The sequence below is a fragment of the Histoplasma capsulatum genome (genome assembly GCF_000150115.1).
Source record: "Histoplasma capsulatum G186AR genomic scaffold supercont2.8, whole genome shotgun sequence".
Taxonomy (NCBI): Eukaryota; Fungi; Ascomycota; class Eurotiomycetes; order Onygenales; family Ajellomycetaceae; genus Histoplasma; species Histoplasma capsulatum.
This window is the reverse complement of record NW_025544808.1, coordinates 575,449-594,655: the sequence shown is the minus strand read 5'-3', so window position 1 is coordinate 594,655 and position 19,207 is coordinate 575,449. Positions and strand designations below refer to the sequence as shown.

Below are 19,207 nucleotides of genomic sequence, written 5' to 3'. Positions count from 1 at the left end.
CCGTGGACATGCATGTATATGTATGTACCTGTTCCAACGTCGGGTTTTGTCCCCAGTTCCTGAGAATGTACGCTGCAATTGTCTACTGCAGTGATTGCATATATAGACCAGCATCCGAAGGGCTTCACATGAAAGAGGTATAAGTGGGCAAAATCTTTAGATTTACTGTCGGAGTCTACCGTGTACCCCTTAAATTATCGCTTTGTTTTCAACCTTGCAGGAACATGGACGGCGAAGAACAGAAACGGACTCATACAAGGAAAGTGCCAGAGGAATTGGATCTCGAAAGGAGTACCGATTATGTGTGTTCCGTGAATGACTCTCCCGGGACGGCGACGAGCTCGCAACCTTTGATCGAGCATGATAAACTCGAATCACCACCCTTCACTCCGGATAGCCCGCCCGGCCGCTGTTACAAACTCACTCGATACTACACCCGAACGCTAGCTGGAATTCTGATGCCTCTTGTCGTCACTGGATTCTGGGTGTTCATTTCGTTAAACCTGTTGCGGAAGCGTGATATTGTCAATTATGGAAGCGAGAACGAGATCCTGATATATTACGCGTGGTTCATAATTGCAGTGTTTGGGCTAGGCCTTAGCAAATATGGATTGGAAGGCGTTGAGGTCGCCATGCTGCAACATCCGTTCTGGCAAGCTGGAAATGCCATGGTCATTTTAATGCATAGTAGCGGTAGTTGGGCCGGCCCCAACGGCTGGCTCGGCTCTATTTCTAGACTCCTCGCCGGAAGGCACCCAGGAACTCACAGGCTATGGAACCTCCTCGCTTTTATTAGCATTCTCGGATCGATTGCAATTCCACTATCTGGAATTTGCATGCAACTTGGTGATGGATATGTCAATAGCGATGAACATCCCATGGTTAGCGGTCGCACACGGGAGAATTTTAACAGTCGTGACACTGGTCAAACTGCCGGCCGCGGAGGCAATGCATGGAGGACTGCTGCACCTGTTACAGTTCCTGGCATGGGTATTATATATACACCTCCATTTGTAAATCGTGATGAATACCCTCAATTCGCAAGTTTACCAAACTCGCTCCCCGTTCATGGAGGGATCCCAGAATTTTTCTTGACACCACAGCCTACCAAGCCAATCAACGGAAAGGCATGGGGACTCCGCCTCAGATACAACTGTTCAGCCGTTAAATCGGCATCAGAGTTTACAGTGCTTGCCAGGCTACCACAGCAGGATACTGGGGTGAGAGAACTAGGTGGAATCGGGAAATCGCCAAGCTTCAAGGGAGACGCAACTATTTTTGCTTTGAAGCCCGCACCTTGGGAACTTAGCAAAAATATATGGGGGTATGCCCGTGTTGGTGTCGACCTCACAGACGTGAGCATTTATGACGGCTCCGAGGCGACATCTTTTGACGAAAAAGACCTCCAACATGCCAATGTCTTGGAATATGCCATGTGGCAAATGCGATTTTCCCCAGCCTATGCGGACATAATTAAACATCCTCAGTTTGATGACAACCTCAAGCCGACCATGGCAGATATTTATCAACCGTTCACACTGGCTCCTAATGACACGAGGGTGCAAATTGACAAATCTTTCTTTGGCGATGACGAAGCGGACACTCTAAATTCGATTCCATTTAAACATCCAATAAGTATTGCCGAACCCATCGGTGTTCGCTGCGTGCATATATCTGCACTTGGCACCGCCGAACTGGACGCCCGAACTTCCACATACACTGACTTTAAGCAGACTCTCAGCCCGCCTTTCAACGAATCGGAAATAGAGAGCCCTGCACCCCGCTTTGGCTTTACCGCTGCGAAGATACTCAGTGACGAGTACTTTCAAATCTTCAACGCCATCAACTCCGCTCCGCCAGAGGTTGTCTCGAACTCTGTTTATTATAGACGATACATCCAACCAAAAACGTTGATAGAAGCCATAATGCGCGCATATGCCATGGATGCTTTGCAACTTATGTATGACGGCATCTACAGCACTGAGGAAGGCTCGAGTTATATCGCGAAAAACCTCACCTCGTCACGACGAGGAAAAGTGCTTGAGCGTGGGAAATTCAACCCAAGGCTGCCAGGCACCTTGTTCGTCATATGGTCGGTTAGCAGTGCGATCATAGGGGTGACATATGGTTTCCGCCGCCGTTGGTCAGAAAGACTGGATGGGTACAGCCTGTTCCGCTTTGGAGTTGATTTGGCGCATGAAGTGCGACCGTCCGAGCTTTCCAGCACCAGTCAGTTCGAGAAATGCACTCAGCTAAAGGATCTGCCGGGCTTAATTGGAGATTCCCGCCCGGATATGGCGATTGGTCATATCACCCTCGTTGCAAAGCAAAACATCGCGAAGAAAGACAAGATGTATTGTTAGAAGTTCGAGTGCCTTCTTCATGTCGTGGCCGATTTCTCTTTATTTACCAGCTAAATATTATGCTTGATGATGACAGATGACGCAAATTGCACGAAAGGATCTGCACTAGTTAGCAACTACTATTCGTAACTAAGCTACCCTGTACAGATCTGTACAGATTAACTAGTCCATAGTTAATATGGGTAATCCTGGCTTGCTTGCATGGGCTTGAAAGCGATGGACATGACCGAGCAAGAAGGTCAACACCGCACCCATTCGCACAGCAAATGCAATGTTGATCCCTTAGAATTGAAAATATTTTGACTTCCATGCTCGAGTCGATGACGCTTCGTATGTAATGCTAAAGCAGACACTAAGGTATAATCTTATACCATCTTTGGCAACGGTACTAGTAGATCTGGCTAGGTTGGGGATATGTAACCCCATAGCAAATGTTCTTTATTGATATTAGCTCTTATATTATATAGCGTCTCTACGTTCAGTGATACCATGCTTGCTTGAAGGCTCTCAGAAGGAACGAAACGATATCAAGCGCATGAACGGAAGAGCGCAAGAAGATAGACCGGTTATCGTAATCTTGCCCAATCTATCTTTTTGTTTCGCTTCCTTGAAAATTTGATCGCAAAGGAGAAGCCTTGATCCTTTGCAAGCCTTGCTTCGTCCCGACGTCAACTATCCAAAAGAATATTTCCTACTTTCTCATCACCCCAAACAAACCCAGCTAGCACATTCTTGATTAAAGTTAACCACGCGGTCAAGCAAAGCCTTTCAGCTTGTATCTTACCACCATTGTCCTTGCAACTTCCCATCACCATGCGATTGGAACGGAGCATGAGATTCATCGGGCGATCTAAGGTTGCATATACCCTCACTGAACCACTCTACCCACGTTTTGGCGCGTCGTCAGGGGCCCATGTTTGGAGAGCGCGGAGTTCAGACAGCAACCAGGAGGTGGTTCTGAAGTTTTGCAAACCTGACACAACCCAATCTCGATTGAACTTTCAGAAGGAAATCTCGCAAAGCCAGAAGTTTGGAGGGGCACAATATATTCGGAAACTCTTAGATGTCATCGAGGATTCCGCCGGAAGAGAGATAGATCATTGTGGAATGGTACTGGAATCATTTCCTGAGACCCTGTGGGAAGCCCGTGAAAATGGGCGCCTAAGCACCTTTGGTCTTGCTGGAATTCGAAAGACCATGAAGGATGTTCTTCTCGGCATCCAGGAATTGCATGCGGAAGGAATCATTCATCTTGGTTTGTGACTAATTTATCTCACTTATGACTGTTGCAAGATCTAACAAATGACTCAGATATTAAAGCTCAAAACATCTTGCTAGATGGAATGTCCGCCAGGTTATCTGACCTTGGATCTACATGGCCAGGTATGCTTTGAAACCCCATAACTGCAGCTGATGCTAATTTCAAACTGATAAAATAGCCTCACCTCCTTCAACTGGAATTGCACAGCCAATGCCCTATCGCAGTCCTGAAATCCTCTTTGATCTTCAGTGGTCTAAAGAAGTCGACATATGGGGTTGGGGTATGGTAGTATGTGTCTCATTTGGCATATTTGCTTAGACTTAGCTGATTTGTGTGGTGAAGTATCTTCATATGATTCAGGCTTATCTTCGCCCTGATATTTGGGGTCTATATGACCGACTTCCTGAGGAATCTAGTCTCGACATGTCCCAAATGTATGAGGATAGGGTCAGATACGACATATTCCATGACTTCCAGCTGAGCTTGGCACCTTATTATCAACAATGCAAAGACCACTGGCCGAGGTTGGACCCGAAACGACAAGAAGTAACCCTACGATCGATACTGGAATACTTGGAGTTTCTAGAGGAAGACATTCTTCTCTTGGAAAGGGTCTTGATTCCTGACCCTGGGTTACGTCCTACCGCAAAGGAAATATTACACAATGGATGGCTAGACGGGAAGTGTGTTCAGGAGATGGCTTAATTAGACTAATCACTTGGTTATTTTGAGACAGCTCACGGCAAATTTTCATCCAATTTCAATAAAACTGCTCAGCCTTAGGTTTCGCCCATTGGTTACGAGCCCTAACTCTTCATGTTTGTATCGCTCTTTTGGTTGTCATGAACTGTCTGGTGCCAAAGTGTTAGGGAGTCCAATGTACCTGATCCTGTTACCCTACCTTTTCTGCGACGTGTCTAGATTTATCATTCACAAAGGAACCGTCACTTTGCTCATGGGAGACAGTTACGTGCTGAATAGGGTCATTGGGACTGGGATGAAATGGGGTTCCTGTTGAACAGTATCCTATTCTTGTGCATGATATTCATCTGGAGTGAGCTCATCGCAGACATTCACCAGGTCATGTTGATTCCCTTGAGTGGGTTTGGGGGACTTCCGCAACCGAGTCCACCGGGAAAACATCTTGTTAATATGACAGGAAAATGCAGAGGGAGTAACTAGCAGAGAGGGACTGGAAAAGAGCAGTGTAAATAAGTGTGTGTGAAGAGACAGTATCACTTGGAGTGAGCGAAGGATATGCTTCAAAGGGGCAGAAGAAATCGAATCTATACATTTTGGGGAGCAGAGCATCATCACCCTGCAACAAGGCTGAGCATCAATAGCTTGTAGATATGACATTGCTACTATCACTGGTCGCTGAGGTATGGATGTGAACAGCACTGTTACAGCAGTGTGGTGTTATTGAAATAAAAGCGGCGCAGATTTCACATCACATGGCTAGAAACGGGCTTAAAACAGCATCGAAAATGGAGTGCTCTAAAGGTATTAATACAAGTGATATCAGTGGTTGAGCAGGATCCACAATTGAATCGTAGAGCCGAGGCACCGCGCCTCGAACCTACTTGCTATCCATGGTCTCTGACGCAAAGATGGTAGTATCCGATCCCTTCAACAGAGTGCCCTCGGACGAAACATAAGTACCACCAACCTCCAGTGAGATAATCTGGAAAACTCAGCGTTTGACAAGTCGGTTGATCTCATAAGCAGCAAAATCATCTATTCTTCTGCCACACTAGCGGACCCGCCTTGAACCAAGTGAACAAGGATGGCATCCAACGCAGCAAACAGGAAGATATCGCGGCAGGAAGTTGCCAAAAATAACACGGAGGATTCGTGCTGGTGTATTATCGACCATAAAGTCTATGATTTGACCGACTTCCTCGATGCGCACCCGGGTGGAAATGTCGTCCTCAGCCAGATTGCCGGCACAGACGCTACGACCGCTTTCTACAACCTGCACAGACACGAGGTGCTGCAGAAATATGCCAACCTTTGCATCGGCACTGTCGAGAACGAAGTGCCTGAAGTGGTGGACCCGCAGCCTGGCGATCTCAGCAAGGTTCCGTATGGGGAACCAGTCTGGCTATCCCCGATCTACAAGAGTCCTTACTATAATGAGTCGCATCGCAGGTTACGAAAGGCCGTGCGGGAGTTTGTTGATATACATGTGTATCCGGAAGCGCAGGAGAAGGAGATTGATGGTACGTATATCTCACAAGCGCTTGTGGACAAGATGGCGGAGACAAATTTGCTCGCAATGCGGTTGGGACCGGGGCCTCATCTACACGGACGGAAGCTTCTTGGTGATGTGAAGGGAGAAGAGTTCGATTACTTCCATGACCTTATAGTTGCGCAGGAGCTGGCGCGGGCAAATGCTCGAGGGTTCCAGGACGGTAACATGGCTGGCATGATGATTTCTTTGTCTGCCGTACGGCAGTGGCTAAAGAATAAGGAACTCCGCGACAGGGTCACGGAAGAGTGCTTGTCTGGGAAGAAATTTATGTGCCTGGCCGTCACGGAAGCGTTTGCTGGATCCGATGTGGCGGGTATCCGCACGACAGCGGAGAAAACTCCTGATGGCAAGCACTATATAATCAATGGTACGTCATTGAGCAAATTTGTGCCTCTCAGAGAATGCCTATTCTTCTCTCTTTGTCTCTTTGAGCTAATATCTAATCCTACTCCCTTCAGGCACGAAGAAATGGATAACCAACGGCATGTGGGCGGATTACTTCGTTACAGCTTGCAGGACTGACAAGGGATACTCCGTCATCCTCATCCCCCGCGACAATAACGTTGAGACCAAGCGGATCAAAACCTCCTACTCCACCGCTGCAGCTACGGCCTTTATCCAATTCGACAACGTCAAGGTCCCCGTCGAAAATTTGCTCGGCGAAGAACACAAGGGCTTCATCGTGATCATGAGCAATTTCAATCACGAGCGCTGGGCGATGACCTGCGGCGTCACCCGCTGGTGCCGCACCGTCGTTGAAGAGTGTCTCAAGTGGGCGAACCAGAGAATCATCTTCGGCAAACCCCTTATCAACCAGCCCGTCATCCGACAGAAACTGGCCAAGATGATCTCTCTTGTCGAGGCGTCGCAGTCCTGGCTGGAAACCATCACGTATCAAATGTGCAACATGAGCTATAGAGAGCGATCGAGGCACCTTGGTGGTCCCATTGGACTTCTCAAGTCGTATTCGACGCGCTGCGCGCATGAGATTGCGGACGATGCCGTCAACATCTTTGGTGGCCGGGGCATAACGCAGACCGGAATGGGCAGAGTTGTGGAGCAGTTCCACCGTACTTACAAGTTCGATGCGATTCTTGGTGGTGCGGAGGAGGTTTTGGCAGATTTAGGCATTAGACAGGCTATGAAGCAAATGCCCAAGGCGATGCTGTAAAATTGGCTGCCCTTCCTTGGAGGGATATTGTGCGGAATATAACAGTTGAAGCATCTAGATTCGTTAGTAGATCATGTATAAGTAATCACTAAATACAGTAGTTAACACAGTTTTGGCATTTCTGTGGGTTTTACATTTTTTACGTATTCACAGATAGAGCACAGTTTATCAAGAAGAGGGTCTTCGAGTTCGATGAGAATTGTGACTACAAGGCTTCATACGGCGTAGTCATCAATAAGCGGCCTCCTGTTTCACGGGCTCAATATTTTGCTACATATACTAGTATTGATTGACCCCTGGCACACAGGATGATCTACATTGTGCTACCAGTTGTTTTTCTCAGCCTCGACTTGACCTACGGATTTCCCCCCGGAATTATTCGCTGGACCTGAATGAGGGAGTTTCTCTAACAGAATATTTATTGATATAAATTAATAAAATAATAAAAAATTTGTAGTTACAATTATGTATGCACAAAATGACAAATATGTAAACAGATGAAAGTATATAGATCCCTGGAACGGGCACTGTACCTGAATCAGGGATCAGGGGAAAAAAAGCAAGAAAGAAAGAAATAGAAAAAGAAAAGAAAAAGAAAAAAAGAAACAGAAAATCACAAATCACAATTCAAAATTTTGAGATAAATGTTCCTTCAAAACATCATCCCACCAATGAAGGCCGGAATCACAACCAAGCAAACCGCAAGTCCCAACTTCGTCGGTCCCGACTGAGCATATCCCGGCATATACAGGGAGGCGGCTGTACCTGGAGTTTGCGTCGAGGAGGGCCTAGCCATGCCTGTGCCCGTGCTCGTTTGCGTAGGAGATACACCCGTAGCCGTCGCGTTCGGCAGCATGTTGCACCACACGTCGTTATATGGCACTCCAGTGGAATACAAGCATTTTGTGAGCTCTCCTACAGATTGGCCGACTGCAAGACAGACGAGAGCACAGCCACCGTCGTAGGAAGTGACATTTGTGTGTTTGCAGCAGTCCCTCATGGAAGCTATGGTTTGGGTATTGTTGGGGACAGCGCAGGCCGCATCTAAGGTGGGGATTTCGTACATGACTGGAGTGCCGCAGAGGGTGCTCCCAGTGGGAGCAGCGGCAGAAGAGGTCATGGTGGCCATGGCGGGATTGGTGAGAAATGTCGTACAGGGAATATGAAGATCTTGTTGTCAGGGAGGTAGGTACTAGTTAGGTATGCTGCGTAGAGTTAGAAAGGGGTTTGTTTCAGATTATTTTCAAAGTTTCCCGGGCTGTCTCTTTCTCCCTCGCTTATTTTCCCTCGATTCGATTCGATTCGATTCGATGTTTGTTTCTCTCCTCATTTCTTTTCATTTTCAGGGTCAGAGATGTTGGAGTAAAGCAGCACAAGTTTTTCATCGGCGCACAATCAAGAGATAAACATTCTTGGGAATTTTCCAGCAAACCTCGGCACATCCACATTTGAATGGAAGCTGCGGGTCTTGCTTTTGCCAACACTTGCCATCCCCTTTCCTGGCCCATCAAATAGAAGGGCAGTAACAGGTCTCAGAGCAATGACCATCTTGCCACTAGTTTCACTCTCAGCACGGTCGTCCTGCCCATCATGCGATTGACCTCCGTTCCGATTTGATGGCCAAAGAGTGATGAACTCATTTTCGAGCGCTTCCCCTTTCGAATTATCTGTCTCAGACAGTTGCTACTTCGCACTCCGTATAGCACAACAACTCCTCATCGCTTTGGTCATAAAAGAAAAAGAAAAACATCCCCATGCCACTTTGCAACATCACGTCACTTTGCGTGATCCAGGAAATTGGGCGTTTCGGCAAGGGCATGCTGTCCGGGCGAGTAAAACGGACACATTCACTGCCAACAACTACCCGGGTCCGGGCCGTCAACCACTTGGCAGCCAGGTTGTGTTGTCCCTGGGCACCGTTGTTGCGTTTCAAGCTGCGACGCGGTCAGTCTGACGATAGTTTGATAGGGCTGTCTGTCAGTGTCAAATTGTCGGTCGATCGCGATGGTAAGCTGAGTGGCTATTTTTAGGGCCGCCTCGGTGCCATGAGCCGCATGACCCACCACTGGCGGTCCCGCATCCGAGGCTGAGAGACATCGGCCGCATCGACAGCGTAAGCTCCAACCAGGCTGCTTGTGAGCTGCCTGGGTGTGCCTCCAGGTGTGTCTCCAGGTGTGTCTCATGGACGAGTCATGGAGAGACGTGCGTTTTGCTATTATTATGCTTCATATACATACATCCGTAAGTTCCTCTCATGTATCTTTACAGCCAACATATTCCGTCCATTTCACGCAAGCCCGCGCTAGTTGGGTGATATTGCAGCTTCCATGCAGGATTTGTGCTTGAATTTTTCTTTCTTTTTCTTTTAAGCTTCCCGCCAGGGAACGGGATCTGCATTGTCAGGTGGATCTCGGGTATTTATCATCGTTCACTACGATGTCCCCCGTATGTTTGGATGCTCATTCACTCGCGGTGGTAATATTCGTGAGCGAAGGCCCTCCAATCAACACAAAGAGGGAATGGATTTCATATTAATGAAATGTTATGGTAATTCATGTACGGCGGCATACCATAAATTCCGACTGGTTGCTTTCCTTTGTATGTATGATGCATGTACGGGGTAGCTGCGCCCATGATACAGCTGGCTAGTGACTCCCCCCGTCAGCAAAGCTATTCTCGTTCTCTCGAGTTGTAAATACATACATATACCCTGCCCGGCGCAGCTTGACTGGCATTCAAATCTGCCTTCCCTTCTGGATGGATTTTGCGGTCGAACGCAGATAAATCTACCTGTTCGAATACCGCCCTGGCAGTTTACATCCCCACATCTCCCTCAAATACTCAGAATGCTGCTCCATTGGAGTCTCCCACGGCTGGCTGTAGCCTTCTGCCACTTCTCTCTGGTGTTGTCACAAACGTACACCAAATGCGATCCTCTGAAAAAGTGTAAGTCGCCCGATAATCCAATGGCGTGTACAGAAAGCTATCCGCGTCGGAAGAGAAGAATGCTGACTGAAGCCGTTAAGCTTGTCCCCCGAATCCCGCTCTGGGCAAATCTGTCACGTTCGACTTAACCAAAGGCCCGCCAGCGGACTGGTCCGCGTCGAAGGATATCAAATATGATTCTAACGGGGGAAGCTTCACGATAAACAAAGATGGAGTAAAGGCTGAGATCCAGTCCAATTTCTACATCATGTTTGGCAAAATAGAAGCCACTCTCAAGGTTTCACCAGGCAAAGGCATTGTGAGCAGTGTTGTCGTGCAGTCCGAATGTGGTGACGAGATCGATCTTGAGTGGATTGGCGGAGACAACATGCAACTCCAGACGAACTATTACGCAAAGAGAAACCCAGATCACACAAGAGCCGGATACCACCCTAACCCAAATAACCAGAATGAGTTTAGGACGTACACCGTGGACTGGGATAGTGATCGGATTATTTGGCAGATTGATGGGGAGACCATTCGCGTCGCTACTTCGGCGGCTGGCAACTACCCACAAACCCCATCTTACATCAAAGTAGGGAACTGGGCAGGGGGGGATCCCTCGCAGAATCCGCCGGGCACAGTTCGTAAGTGTCCCTCTTATGTACAGGTATCGCTCCCTCAATTGGTGCTCCAACATAACTGATCCTCGATCGCTAGAATGGGCTGGAGGTCCGGTTGACTATTCTCTTGCACCTTTTACCATGCAAATCAAATCCATAAAGGTCACCGATTATTCTACGGGGAAGCAGTATGAATACAAAGACAAAACTGGGAACTGGCAGTCGATCGAAGCCGTGGATGGAAAGGTGAACAGCCATAATCCAGGTGATGACACGGAGACTCCATCCACCACAACCACTTCAACTACCGCTTCGACAACTGGGACACCCACACAAACGAATTGTGGGCCGAAGGGTACGTGTTAATGGCCACAGTCCTAAACGCGGCTAGCGATGCTATTGTCTTTTTCCCCTCTGATCCTATAAGAATGTCAAACATTTCCCTCGTTGAAGGGAAATTGCCCCCGCAAACCGTACCCTGATTTGGCTCAGGGAACGAAGAACACAATCCTCGTCTGCTTCTGTTTTGCATTTTATTTTCATGCTCTTTAAATGTTGACGGAGAAACATGCACATATGCTAACTCAAACCGAAATTCTGTAGAGTCTTCCGGCGCTACATGCACCAATGAACCATCAGCGAGCCGCAAGCCTACACCAACCGGTACCGATTCGAGCAGTGGCGGCAACCAAGCGAAAGGCACGGAAAGTGCGCCAACCCCCAGCGACATCAACGTGCCCAGTGGTGCGAGTACCCAGGGCAGGATGCAGCTCGTTGCTGGGGTCGCTTGTATTTTATTCAGTGCTCTCATGGCCACCTTCTAAATCTTGAAGGTCTGGTAGCATAATCATAATGGATAATTGTCTCTCTTGGAGGAAATTTATCGGGCGTGCTCAGGGGCATAGATGTTTTATTTTTCTGTATCAAATGCAAGCTGTAGATTTAATGGAGAACCTATTTTCGAATAATTTATTGAATGGCATATGGCATTCGATTCCAAATCAGATATAAGACCTTTCTCTCCCAGCTATGTCGAGTATGCCATGCAATCCTAAGGAGAATAGTAGGTATCATAGAATAGGGGCATTTTAGTATGAAAGCTCAGAACAATCCATGCACGGGCACTTGTCGACACAAGGTTAGCGATATATCGATATCATGAATGGCACAGACTTCAGGCTCAAAAGACGACGAGCTCAAGTTTTGATTAACAGCAATCCTCTCGTTCATTATCTATCGACAGCATTAAATTCGTCCGTGATGGAAATACGATTTGAAATTCACTCTGGATGGCAGGAAAACCGGTTAATAATTACGACGTAACGACCCACGATCTGAGCTTCGCAATATCTTGCCCCAAGCAAAGAGGCTATTTTTAGCCGAAAGAACTCAATCCAGCGAAGAGACTTGCTGGATAACTAGGAGCCAGTTACTAAGATTCATCTGGCTATGTAGCGTGGAGCCGTTATCGCAAAGAGCTTATGCGATTTTTTGAGTCCCCCGCTTGTGCTTTGGATTCATAGGATGTGACATAAAAAAGAAAGGAATGTCATGGCCATCGGATGGCGTCGATATTTAAATAAAGAACATACAACTTCCACCACCACCATCACAGGCCAACAACTCAAGTCTCCACGTCTGACGCTAAGGCCAAAGTACCGACATCAACAGCTGCTATTTAACAAGCTCTACAAACCGCCTACAAATATAACAGTCAGCTATGGCGTCGACACCACCTCTCTCAGCATCACCCAACTCGTCCAAGCCCACGTCTCCACGGGCCTCAAATCGCGGCCTCGGGCTGACCAGCCGACAAGGCAGCCGATCTTCACGACCCAGCAACGACAATGGCAGCAGAGGCGTGGCAACTACGCCCATTCCAGATGAAGACCATAGCGCTGATCTCCCATTGACGATGTCGGCGTCCATCGTGCTGACTGGCCTTCCAAAGGACGCTCATCAAGCACTGGCTGATGTCGATGCCATTGATTCCGGCAAAGGTACGCATTTACTGGAGTATATTCCACTCTCTGCTTGGTGGATGACTATTTATGAAGCCATCGTTCTTGGATGGTCTTTGAGCACATTGTGTGTCGTTTTCATCAAGTTCATTACTCCTGGCCCCGCATTCACCTACATTAAATTGTATATTTGCTCTTCTACCTTCTCCTCCATCTCTTGAGTTCTACTTTAGAGTGTTATCCTATTCCTCGGTATGTCTCTGCTACTATATTGAAATAAATGTCCGCTTTCGTCAATTTTTCTTTTCTTCTCTTTTCTTTATTCAAGTCTATTTGGTGTTTGAAAAGGCGGAGTTTGAATAACTACTGCTCCAACCACTGTATATGCACATGTTGATCTCTATATATGCATGTCGTCACTAAGTCTACGTTATCAGAGAGGGGTATTAGAAGCTGACTGTTGTCGCGTATTTCTTGATGTTAGTTACCGTCCGTTTCCAGCCTCTCCCATCCGCACCAATTCTGAGAAACCGTGTATTCAAAATCAGTGCCTCCCAGAAGTTTGAGACGGTCGTCAAATTTCTGCGCAAGAAGCTTGATTGTAAAGACACCGACTCCGTGTTTTGCTATGTAAATAGCGTCTTCGCTCCTGGACTGGACGAAGGAGTCGGCGGCCTTTGGAGAGTTAGTCTTCTGTCGTTTTGATATTTTTTAATTTTAATTTTAATTTTTTTTTTTTAGCAAAATTCTAATGATAATGGGCAATTCAGTGCTTTAAGACGGACGATCAACTCATTGTGGCATATTCAATGACACCAGCCTTTGGATAGTGAAAAATAGTCTTGGCTTTGGATCATCATCGCTGGGCAATCGGAGGTCCCCAAGGTGCGGGATCCAAAGTTATATACTTGAAGGAAAATTACCGAAATATGGCTATTTCATTCCCCGGTATTTCTTGACGCGAAGTCTGGACTAATTGACAGGACGTGGTGGTCCACCTACCAATCAAACAAGCATCTCAGATCGGGGACTGGCAACACCAGTTGCGTGATTAATGCAACGAAAAATCAACATATATGTATATACATTGTAACTGCAAAGGGATCTAAGCTTTATTCGCCAATTTCTCAAATTCCTCTACGTCCTCTTTCGAGATGGGGTATGTGTATTCCAGGGAAGGATATTCACCGCTCTTGACTTCGTCTCTATATTTCTCAATCGCCCTCAAGCTTTCACCCCATACATCACCATACTTCTTCACAAATTTCGGGAGATACCGGCCACGTGGAAAGTTCCCGGTCATATCAACTTGGACCAGCACTTGTCCCGAACAGCCAGTACCGGCCCCGATTCCAATGGTTGGTATTTTCAACTTATCGGTGATGATGCGTGCAATCTCTGAAGGGACGGCTTCAAGCACAACCATAAACGCACCAGCCTCTTGAACTGCAAGAGCATCGTTTAAGATTCTCACGGCACCGGCAGTCGATTTACCCTGGACACGAAAACCTCCAAGCGCGTTCTGTCGTTGAGGTGTTAGACCAACGTGGGCCACAACTGGTATCCCGGCTTGTGTGATCGCCTTGATAGTTGTCGCCATCTCCGCGCCCCCTTCTAGTTTGACGCTTTGAACTCGCCCTTCTTTAATGAGACGAATAGCGGAAGCAACGCCCTGCGCTGGAGAAATCTCATACGAACCCATGGGTAGGTCACCAACCTAATGCACAATATCATTAACCATTGCCGTGTAGAGTAACGTGCACAGGAAGCATAACAATGCATATGAAAAATCCTACCGTGAAGGCCGCTCCAACAGCACGAGATACACTCCGGCAATGAAGTATCATCTCGTCCAAGCACACCTCACTCGTGTCGTCCATTCCCAGAGCAACCATGGCTAGGCTATCGCCTACAAGGACCATATCCATGCCGGCTGCTTCTGCGACATGTCCGCTTGGGAAGTCATGCGCCGTTAACATAGTGATAGGTTCCTTTTTTTTGTACAGCGCCCGCAATGATTTGATAGTAACTTTCTTGCGATCAATGGCCACGCCCATTGGAGAATGGGAGCTCTGACGGGCTTGGCAGTGCCATATGGTCGAGCCCGTTACGGCCGGTATGAGCGTAGGGCGAGGGAAAGACAGGGCAACAGGAGGGGCTGTTGACCTGACCAACCGAATGGGTAAGCGGAGGGCCATTTGTGGGGCTAATTCAGTCGGGGTTTCGGGGCAGCAGCAGAGCAGGAATTGGTAGATACCCCTGCAACAAAGGACTAGGAAAATTAAAAGTCATGTTTCTCCAAGGCCGACATCTGCAGCTTGTTGATATATATACGGTTTGACGACGTGCTGGTTTATGCAGCGTACACAGGAGAATCTTTGGAGAACTTCGCGAATTAGTTGATTTCTTGTTTATCCGTTCCGCCACGCGAACCGAGGCTCCCGGATGCCGAATGAGTCAGCAACCCCCCCTCGTCGCTTATGTTAGCTATTGCCGAGTCTTGGCGTTCTGTCGGTTGTTCGATCGTCTCAATGCAGAAGGACCATGCATGATGTATCCATTTGTCCCGCCAGGATATCTATCTGTAGGACAGGGCAGTGTGACTACATACTCTGCATGCCTTTCAGGTTTCTTCGCCCCTACTGAATGCCGACCATTTGAGCACGGGCCAACACTGTATTCCGTACGACAGTGGGTAGACAAGAACTTACCAGGCTTTCCTTTTGCTCCGGGACCCCTAAATTCTTGTCTATTGCGGCCCCGGGTATCAATACTTTGCATGCTGCAGCTTCTTAAATGTATATTGCTTTAATAGCCTCTCTGCTGCCCTGATACGATTTCACTCACTTTATCTACACCCTCTATCACCCGAACTTACTGGGCATTGAATGGTCAACAACCTCCAGCCTGACCCGCAATGTGCTTTCAAAAATTTGATTCCAAAATTGGTAATGAGGTTTACTCGCTCCCGCAGATTGGAGTTGTGAGGCGTGGTTCAAATACCCCTTTCGGCCTAATGACTGGTTGAGAGATGCCTGCACAGGCCGCTGCAGTATCACCAACGAGCCTTTCTCCGGATGCGACAATGCAGCTAGTCCAAACAATTGAGAGCCTTGAGGCTTGGAAGCATCAACAGCATACTTGATATCAACCACACAGCGGTGCATTGGGTATTTTGCACATAGCGCCTTGATCTCCTTGTTTTTCTCTGATGCCACATCAGTGATACCCAGACATCCACCAAATGGGTAATTGAATAGCATTTCCCCTGCATTCTATTTCCAAATCGACGGGAGGTTTTTTGCAAATGTATTTGATCCATATTTTATAGCTTCAGGAGCGTGTATGGAAAACTTTGCCCGGGGGTTCATGGAATAGAAGCCGTAAATGTTGCAATGATGTTTGTTCGCATAGCCATGAGCCGAGTGGCTGATTGAATCATATTTTCCGATTCAAACATTATGCTGCACTCCTGGGGCGGAGATTTACGATTCCTCCTACCAACTCGATATTGGTTTTTGACAACTGGCTCCTCACTTAACTATGGCTTATCTCTTTACGGCAAGACACAACAATGCAACTAACTGGTTGAGGAAACTTTTATATGTCGTACATGTACGCTGGTATCGAGCCCAGGATGAAAACCCACAACAAACAGATATAATTTCAGAAGTTTGGTAGTCCTTGGTTCTGGGATCTCTGACGACCACCGGCGGCGGTGGACAACGGATGCTCGTGCTGCACCAAGGATAGAAATTTTCTAAGATTTTAAACTGTTTATATCAACGGAGGCATTCAAGTTTGCCTATCTCGAGAATGGGGTTTGACTTGGGGCCTCGCACTGTTTGTTGTGCACAACAGGACAGCTGCCCCAGTTCTGCACTCTGCGTTCTGCGGTGCGTTCTCCTAACGAAGTAACTCTTTTGGATGTTATATGTCATAACTTTCGACGCCTACCTTTCAAGAGTATTACGTCTGTTATACGAGAATGGATAACGGCCCCCCCTACCATATGAATTTGTAGCTTATGTTTTCCCTTCTTCGCTCTTTCACAGTCCTCCTGCTTTCTCACCCCATTCTATGTTTCCAATAGTCCTCTGACGCTGTTCAGATTTGAGTGTGGGGGCCCCTCTTCACGGGGGGAAACTTGCTGGAGGGCAAATATTGTTGGGGTAGAATTAGCCTCCCGAACAGGAAAATGTATTTTCAAGATACCCCCGCAAATCATGCATGCTGATCTCGTTGCATATCGGTCCCCTAAGCATGAAGCCTCCCTGTCCAACAATTCTAATTTACTCCTAACTGATAACGCCTGTGACCACCCCCAGCTCTCGCAAAGTCAAAAAATATAAACAAGATTGCGCCAACATATTTGAAGCGAGGAAAAGCGTCCCTAGAAAGGTTTTGGTGTCCAGCCATCGATCACTTCACTTGTAACTTGTACACAGCAATACATTCGATAGTTGTGGTTCAGAATGCGCCGAGTGTCTGGTATTTTTCCTGGATATGAAAACTTATGCTCGTTGTTCGGCATGCGGTTATGCTTCTATACCACGTCTCGAAAGATGGGATGCCCAAGATTCTTCGATGATAAGCCGTTTAGAATCCACACGACTACGACGTGTGCCAGCTAGCGATCCGTTTGTATTTCATCGGCCCTCGTGAAACCAACAAAGCTAGCGAACTTAGGGGTCGTCAGGTGAGCCAGTAAACTCCGGCCCTCGTTCAAAGGTTTTGACTGAAGAGAAGCACATTTTTTAAGCATTGGCGCTGCATTGTCTCTCTTCTCTCTCGCTCTTTAAGGACATGCACGGGAAAGAAAGATAAAAAGTAAATAAAAAGGAAAAATACGTACTCGAAGTTGCAAATAGCATACCAAACTCATCTACTTCTTCAAACCACAGCTCTGCGCGTTTGTCCATCCGAACCCCAGGAGTTATTGTGAACAGTTCTCCCTGGCGATAATACGGCCCGTCCCACTGGGCTAGCCATCGGTTGTATAGTGACTCCCACTGCTCTTTGGTCGTGGCTTGCCAAAGGTACTTGGGAGCCGGTGCCGGAATGTGGTTTAGTTCGCTGCAATCAAAACCTTGCATGCCATGATATGCACTGTATGCCCAGTATATACTATATAGACCTAAAACTGCTCGTCGTTTGCAAGTAACAGATATCCAGCAGTCCCATAAGGGTCGAGTACGATTGATCTCCTCCTCGATCACCATACCCGTTGACAGGACGTAATGCATGATAGTCTTCAGATGCTTGACGAGCTTATCGTCAAGTAGTGAGACCGTCATCTGCTCATTACGCGGAAATAAAAGGATGAGCGTATAGATCGTCAGCGCTTGTACGGCTGCGATGAGCTCGCCCTCGTCGAATGATCGAAACTTCTAATCCATCAGCGCCGACCCAATGCTCAAATAAGAAGATTTTTTCCAGTAGCATACCAAGCTTGCGATCTCTTGAACCTCTCTCCTCACTGTTTGTTCAACAATGCCGGCGCCTCCCCGACACTGTCCATCCCACATTTTCGCCAGGGAAAAACAGTTAGCTAGAGGCAGAGGAATATTTCCGTTCGACAGTTGTCTGGGGTGTATAATAGGGGGCAATTGAGTGCCTTTGGCCATCATTCGAGGCCATGTTAGAGATACTCGAAGGATAAATTGGACGCTATGACGAGCTGCACCCAGCGCAGAACTCGACGGAGCTGAGTCCCAGATTTGAATGGGTTCGTCGCGGCTTGGGCCGGGCATGTTTTTTATCAATGCATAATTGTAGTCCAAAGTATCAAGGTCGTTAATACCTCCAAACGGATATGTCAATTCGTTGTCCAGAACGCCTAAATCTGGAGGTAATAGGGAATTCAAATCTAAACCCTGGTTTTCTGGCGCAGAGAATTCAGCATCCGGGCTCAAACCAGCACCCAGTGGCTCCAGCTCGAAAGTCGCATTGCCTTGTGGTAGATTGCTATATCTCTGATTGCCCTCTTGCGGCAATCCATGGTTCCCCACACCGGTTTCCAAGCCTCTAGGGCTTGTGGGATACCTGCAGATGGTGCTTCGGAGACTACACCTGGAACAGGTAGGGCGCCTTAAATCACAGCGCGTCTTTGCAGCCGAACACTCACGGCAAGCCTTTTGCCGGATACTTTGAAACTGGCCATCCACACATTTCCTGGTATGCCGAACAAGAGAGGATCCTGTGGGTCTGTCAGCATGGAATACTCAGTTGGGGAGAAGTTGCGCACTCTGAGTAAATTTGAACTTGCACTTGACACATTCTAAGCCTTCCGCGTCTTTCATTGTAGGTTCGTTTCTATTTTTCTCAAACAACGGCAATGAATCGCAACTCCGTAACATGCTGGAAGTCCATTTGCAACCGCGACGGAGGTGGATATGTAAATTCCTTATGTGGTTCGGGTTCGGGGTTCTGGGTTCGGGATTCGGGGTGCCGTGTTGTAAGGCTGACAAATCGAACTCTCAAAAGCTTCTTACACCACCGCAATCATTCTAAGTAAATCCTTCCAAGGATTAGCCTGTTGTCTACGACTGTGTATAGCCCGTATCGATGCTCAAAGTTGCTGTCAGTAGCGCCGCCATATGCAGTTCCATTTAGAATCATTCAGAAACGGCCACTGACATCCCAATAT

At 47.5% G+C, this 19,207-nt stretch overlaps 10 protein-coding genes across 10 annotated transcripts; 5 read left to right on the top strand and 5 right to left on the bottom strand.

The window, feature by feature from the left end:
• Positions 1–224: 224 nt before the first annotated feature.
• On the top strand, positions 225–2,363 carry HCBG_05996 (uncharacterized protein; the record flags this gene model as incomplete). The annotated part of the gene is made up of 1 exon (XM_045433045.1): positions 225–2,363. The coding sequence occupies one exon, from the start codon at positions 225–227 to the stop codon at positions 2,361–2,363; it is 2,139 nt and encodes a 712-aa protein (XP_045286213.1).
• An 813-nt stretch (positions 2,364–3,176) lies between these two features.
• HCBG_05995 (uncharacterized protein) lies at positions 3,177–4,927 on the top strand (the record flags this gene model as incomplete). The annotated part of the gene is made up of 4 exons (XM_045433044.1): positions 3,177–3,618; positions 3,675–3,746; positions 3,803–3,912; positions 3,967–4,927. 4 exons carry the CDS (start codon positions 3,177–3,179, stop codon positions 4,327–4,329), a joined length of 987 nt encoding a protein of 328 aa, XP_045286212.1.
• A 298-nt stretch (positions 4,928–5,225) lies between these two features.
• HCBG_05994 (acyl-CoA dehydrogenase) lies at positions 5,226–7,225 on the top strand (the record flags this gene model as incomplete). The annotated part of the gene is made up of 2 exons (XM_045433043.1): positions 5,226–6,245; positions 6,337–7,225. 2 exons carry the CDS (start codon positions 5,411–5,413, stop codon positions 7,047–7,049), a joined length of 1,548 nt encoding a protein of 515 aa, XP_045286211.1.
• A 476-nt stretch (positions 7,226–7,701) lies between these two features.
• HCBG_05993 (uncharacterized protein) lies at positions 7,702–8,178 on the bottom strand (the record flags this gene model as incomplete). The annotated part of the gene is made up of 1 exon (XM_045433042.1): positions 7,702–8,178. The coding sequence occupies one exon, from the start codon at positions 8,176–8,178 to the stop codon at positions 7,702–7,704; it is 477 nt and encodes a 158-aa protein (XP_045286210.1).
• Positions 8,179–8,444: 266 nt separating this feature from the next.
• HCBG_05992 (uncharacterized protein) lies at positions 8,445–9,324 on the bottom strand (the record flags this gene model as incomplete). Its single annotated transcript, XM_045433041.1, has 3 exons — positions 8,445–8,604; positions 8,744–8,983; positions 9,287–9,324. 3 exons carry the CDS (start codon positions 9,322–9,324, stop codon positions 8,445–8,447), a joined length of 438 nt encoding a protein of 145 aa, XP_045286209.1.
• A 491-nt stretch (positions 9,325–9,815) lies between these two features.
• Positions 9,816–11,602, top strand: HCBG_05991 (uncharacterized protein; the record flags this gene model as incomplete). Its single annotated transcript, XM_045433040.1, has 4 exons — positions 9,816–9,995; positions 10,076–10,621; positions 10,695–10,952; positions 11,201–11,602. The coding sequence occupies 4 exons, from the start codon at positions 9,896–9,898 to the stop codon at positions 11,419–11,421; spliced, it is 1,125 nt and encodes a 374-aa protein (XP_045286208.1).
• Positions 11,603–12,317: 715 nt separating this feature from the next.
• Positions 12,318–13,388, top strand: HCBG_05990 (uncharacterized protein; the record flags this gene model as incomplete). Its single annotated transcript, XM_045433039.1, has 3 exons — positions 12,318–12,597; positions 13,043–13,242; positions 13,329–13,388. The coding sequence occupies 3 exons, from the start codon at positions 12,318–12,320 to the stop codon at positions 13,386–13,388; spliced, it is 540 nt and encodes a 179-aa protein (XP_045286207.1).
• Positions 13,389–13,479: 91 nt separating this feature from the next.
• On the bottom strand, positions 13,480–14,882 carry HCBG_05989 (3-methyl-2-oxobutanoate hydroxymethyltransferase; the record flags this gene model as incomplete). Its single annotated transcript, XM_045433038.1, has 2 exons — positions 13,480–14,275; positions 14,355–14,882. The coding sequence occupies 2 exons, from the start codon at positions 14,754–14,756 to the stop codon at positions 13,664–13,666; spliced, it is 1,014 nt and encodes a 337-aa protein (XP_045286206.1).
• Positions 14,883–14,953: 71 nt separating this feature from the next.
• HCBG_05988 (uncharacterized protein) lies at positions 14,954–15,821 on the bottom strand (the record flags this gene model as incomplete). The annotated part of the gene is made up of 3 exons (XM_045433037.1): positions 14,954–15,136; positions 15,270–15,340; positions 15,437–15,821. The coding sequence occupies 3 exons, from the start codon at positions 15,819–15,821 to the stop codon at positions 14,954–14,956; spliced, it is 639 nt and encodes a 212-aa protein (XP_045286205.1).
• A 918-nt stretch (positions 15,822–16,739) lies between these two features.
• HCBG_05987 (uncharacterized protein) lies at positions 16,740–18,921 on the bottom strand (the record flags this gene model as incomplete). Its single annotated transcript, XM_045433036.1, has 4 exons — positions 16,740–17,296; positions 17,414–17,948; positions 18,006–18,757; positions 18,806–18,921. The coding sequence occupies 4 exons, from the start codon at positions 18,858–18,860 to the stop codon at positions 17,244–17,246; spliced, it is 1,395 nt and encodes a 464-aa protein (XP_045286204.1).
• Between the last annotated feature and the right edge of the window lie 286 nt (positions 18,922–19,207).